General features: G+C 42.2%; 1 protein-coding gene across 1 annotated transcript in view; it reads right to left on the bottom strand.

Moving 5' to 3' along the window:
• TMC2 (transmembrane channel-like 2) overlaps nucleotides 1–3601 on the bottom strand; it is an 81927-nt gene that overhangs the window by 69449 nt on the left and 8877 nt on the right. Inside the window, exon 3 of the mRNA XM_006894249.1 lies at nucleotides 784–1102. Within this exon, the coding sequence (XP_006894311.1) occupies nucleotides 784–1102 (319 nt within the window). The remainder of the gene's footprint in view (nucleotides 1–783; nucleotides 1103–3601) is intronic.

The following is a 3601-nucleotide window of genomic DNA, read 5'->3' as shown; positions in this document are numbered from 1 at the left end:
AAAAAAACCCATCAGGAATGATAGAATGCAATGTAAATGTATGCAAATGAAAGATTGTATAAAATATAATACACATGAAAGAAACACAATGTAAATGAATTACTGTATGCCAACCAATAAAAATATCAGAAAGAAAAAAGTATCACATAAAACAACAACAACAACAAAAACAAAAAACATTCCCATTCACTTTGCAAAAGATTCTTAGAACCTCCTGAGAAGTAAGTGGTCTCTTTTTCTCATACAATGAGAAAAATAGCTTACTGATCCCAACCTTGTGGTTCTTTAAGTTGGTTCTGCCCACTAATCTATATGTGTTGGTACTTGTGGGGGCTTTGGTGGCCTCATGGTAAGAAACTGCACCGCAGTCCCAAAGGTGGTTTGAATCCACCAGTTGCTCCTAGAGAGAAAAATAGACAATCTTCTCCCGTGTGATTTACAGCCTCTGAACCCCCACTGAAGGGTCAGCTACGGGTCAGTTCCAATTCCATGACAAATAACAGAACTGCTAATAAAACAAAGGCGATACAACAAATTGACTAAAGCAGAACATTCTAGAATTTCTGATAGAAATCTGATAGTTTACTGATAGAACCCTAAAGATCTTGTAGACTGATGTCATACTCCACAAAAAAAATTTAAAAAAAGGGAAAAGGTCTAGATCTGGAAGATCGTGTACTTAAGTTCTCTGAGGAGTTCCAAATCCAACTGTGTTCCTCTCTCCCAGCCCCGCTCTGCAAGAGAACGAAAACGCCCCTGAGTCAGAGTCACACGGTCCCTCACCTGTGTTTTTTCCGCTCCTTCCAAGTTCCTTCCTTCTTTGGAACTTCCTTTTCCTTCTTCGAAGGTGTTCTCTGCCCCTTGAAGGAAGCCTTCCCTTCCCTTTTCTTCTCCCCATACCCAGTTCTTTCTGTTGGACTCTGGGTCTGTCTGCCCAAATCCTCTCTGTGTCTCTTGTGTTCTGTCTGCTTCCTCCTGGGAGACCCAGGTCTTGGGCTACTCCCGGCCTGCCCCCTCTGTCCAGGCTGGGATCTGCGCCTGCCGGATGCACTCTCGGCCTTGGGAGTCTGCTTCTTTGAGGGTAGCCTTCCAGATCCGTCACCTGCAAGGAAAGTAGGTGGACAGTTGAGACCTCTTCCACCTTGGCCTCAGGGTAGTGCCTCAGCCGGGGCAAATCATAAGTTGTGGCTTCTGGAATTCTTCATTCAGGAATAATAAAGAATGTCTTCCTCCCCTGGCTTTTCAACTTGAACTGAGATTTACCAGGAGGTATGTGCCTTTCACACTAGCCTGAATTTTCAGTTCCGCTGGGTCAGAGCTGAATCATCTGTTATAGATTGAATTGTATCCCCCAAAATGAGTGTTCAAGAAGTCTGGTTGTGCAATAGTTGAGTGTTGAGGTTGCCAGCTACAAGGCTAGCAGTTCAAACTTGCCCATCATCTCTACAGGAGAAGGACCTGGCATATCTGCTCCCATATAGATTTCAGCCTCAGAAGCACTGTCTGCTCTGTCACATGGGATCGGTATGAGTGAAAAAACAGACTCATTGACACATAGCAACAAAATACACTGAAATTAGTGAGAACTGGAACTCCAGTAGCTGCCTTATTTTTCAAGTGTTGGAATATTTATGGAACTCCAGGGGAGTGTTGGGCTGCTAACCTAAAGGTGAGCAGTTTGAATCCACAAGCTGCTTCGTGGGAGAAAGATAAGCAGTTTCCTCCCATTAAGATTCACAGTCTCAATGTACACTCATGTATATTGCTGTGTTATTCATGATAACAAAGTGCCTATCAAACAAATGGATAGAAAAACTATGATAAATATAAAAACTATGATAAATTATGATAAAAAAGAAAAGAAAAAGCTAAGGCATTTTCACACAATGGAATAACATGCAGATTGAAAAACAACAGTCTCATAAATCATTATGCAATGTAGATGAGCCTGGAAGACATTATGCTGGGTGAAATATCTCAGTCACAAAAGGACAAATAATGTATAACACCACTGTTATAAAATAGGACTGATATGGGGGGTTGAGGAGAGAATAGGAAAAGAATGGATAGATAATGAATCCTGCACTAGAGCAGAGGAGAGGAAGAACTGTCTAAAAGAAATATATGATTAGGTATTATATGTATGACAGCAATCTGGAACAAAGGGTGCATTGTGGGGTAGGATGGGTGATGAGGAGAGAAATATGCAACAATGAAAAAAAAGTTATTACAGCTACAAAAATTTGATGGAAGGTACCATTAGTCAGGCAATGAATTGACCCTGAGACTTGACAGCAGTGGATTCTACCTAAGACTGTAATCCTGCCTAGAACAAGGTCTTCTTTGGTATACTAACATGACCCTCTCATTATGAAGTTGGACCCTAAACTTAATCACTTCTGAGTTATATGGAACAAGGCAGACACAGACTAGTAAGCACAAAAATGGAAAGACAGATGGTTTCTGATGGAGGCAGATGACTCTATAAGCCCAGGAGTTTCAAGGAGTTAGGAGATGCTGAAAACAAACATCTTTGTCAGAATCAACGGGGTTTTCCCGAAGACCTGGTTGCATTCAGATCTCTAACCTCTTGACTTGTGAGGGAGTGAAATCAAGTTTCTCTTTGGAGGCTAGGATTTTGAAGCTCTGCCTCACTTACTTTGGGCACATAGTCAGGAGAGATGGTCCTTTGAGAAGGACATCATGCTCAGAAGGGTGGACAGACAGCGCAAGAGAGGAAAACCCCCGAGGAGATGGATTGGTACAGTAACTGGAGCAATGGGGGTTAGTGTGTCAGAATTAGTGAGACTGGCTCAGGACAGGGAAGGGTTCAGAGCTGCTGTACATAGAGTTTCTATACATCGCAGGCGACTAAATGGCACATAACATACTATGACAGATTTGGAAGCAAGAGTGGCATCCACTTCCTAAATAGCATGCCTCTGGAAACTCTATGAACTTTGTTTGATAAATGTCAATAGTTGTAGAGGGGCTTTAGGCCTGTTGTTTGTAGGGTTGCTATGACTCAAAGACAATCAACACCCTAAGCGATTTGGTTGGGGTTTTGTTTTGTTTTGTTTTGGTTGGGTTTTTTAAATTTTTTTTTTTTTAGCAGTATACATAAGCAAATGCACTAGCTGCTCAAAGGGAGAGGGGTGGACAATCTCCTCCCTTGTGATGAATTGTCTCTGAAAATCCACTGGAGGATCAGCTACGGCTTGGTTTCAACTCCATGGTACACAACAATAACAACAACAAAAAAGGCAAATAATTCTGACGGCCTAGTGGCTAAGGAACAACATTGCTAAAGGCAGGCAATTCAAATCCAGTTGCTCCTCGGAAGAAAAATAGACAATCTCTTTTCATGTAGTTCACAGTCTCTGAAAGCCCAGTAGAGGGTCAGCTATGAGTTGGTTAGAGGTTTGAGCCCACCCAGAAAGACCTTAGTATAAATTCCTGGTGATCTGCTTCCAAAACATTCACCCTTAAGGGTGCTCTGGTGGCCTAGTGGCAAGAAGCAATACTGCAACCCCTAAGCATTGTTGTTATGTGCCCTGGAGTTGTTTGCGACTCATAGCGACCCTATGTACAACAGCCCTAA

Source organism: Elephantulus edwardii, unplaced genomic scaffold (assembly GCF_000299155.1).
Source record: "Elephantulus edwardii isolate Elephantulus edwardi_28Jun2011 unplaced genomic scaffold, EleEdw1.0 scaffold00138, whole genome shotgun sequence".
NCBI lineage: Eukaryota > Metazoa > Chordata > Mammalia > Macroscelidea > Macroscelididae > Elephantulus > Elephantulus edwardii.
The sequence above is the reverse complement of the archived record's forward strand: the minus strand, read 5'-3'. Positions and strand labels throughout refer to the sequence as shown.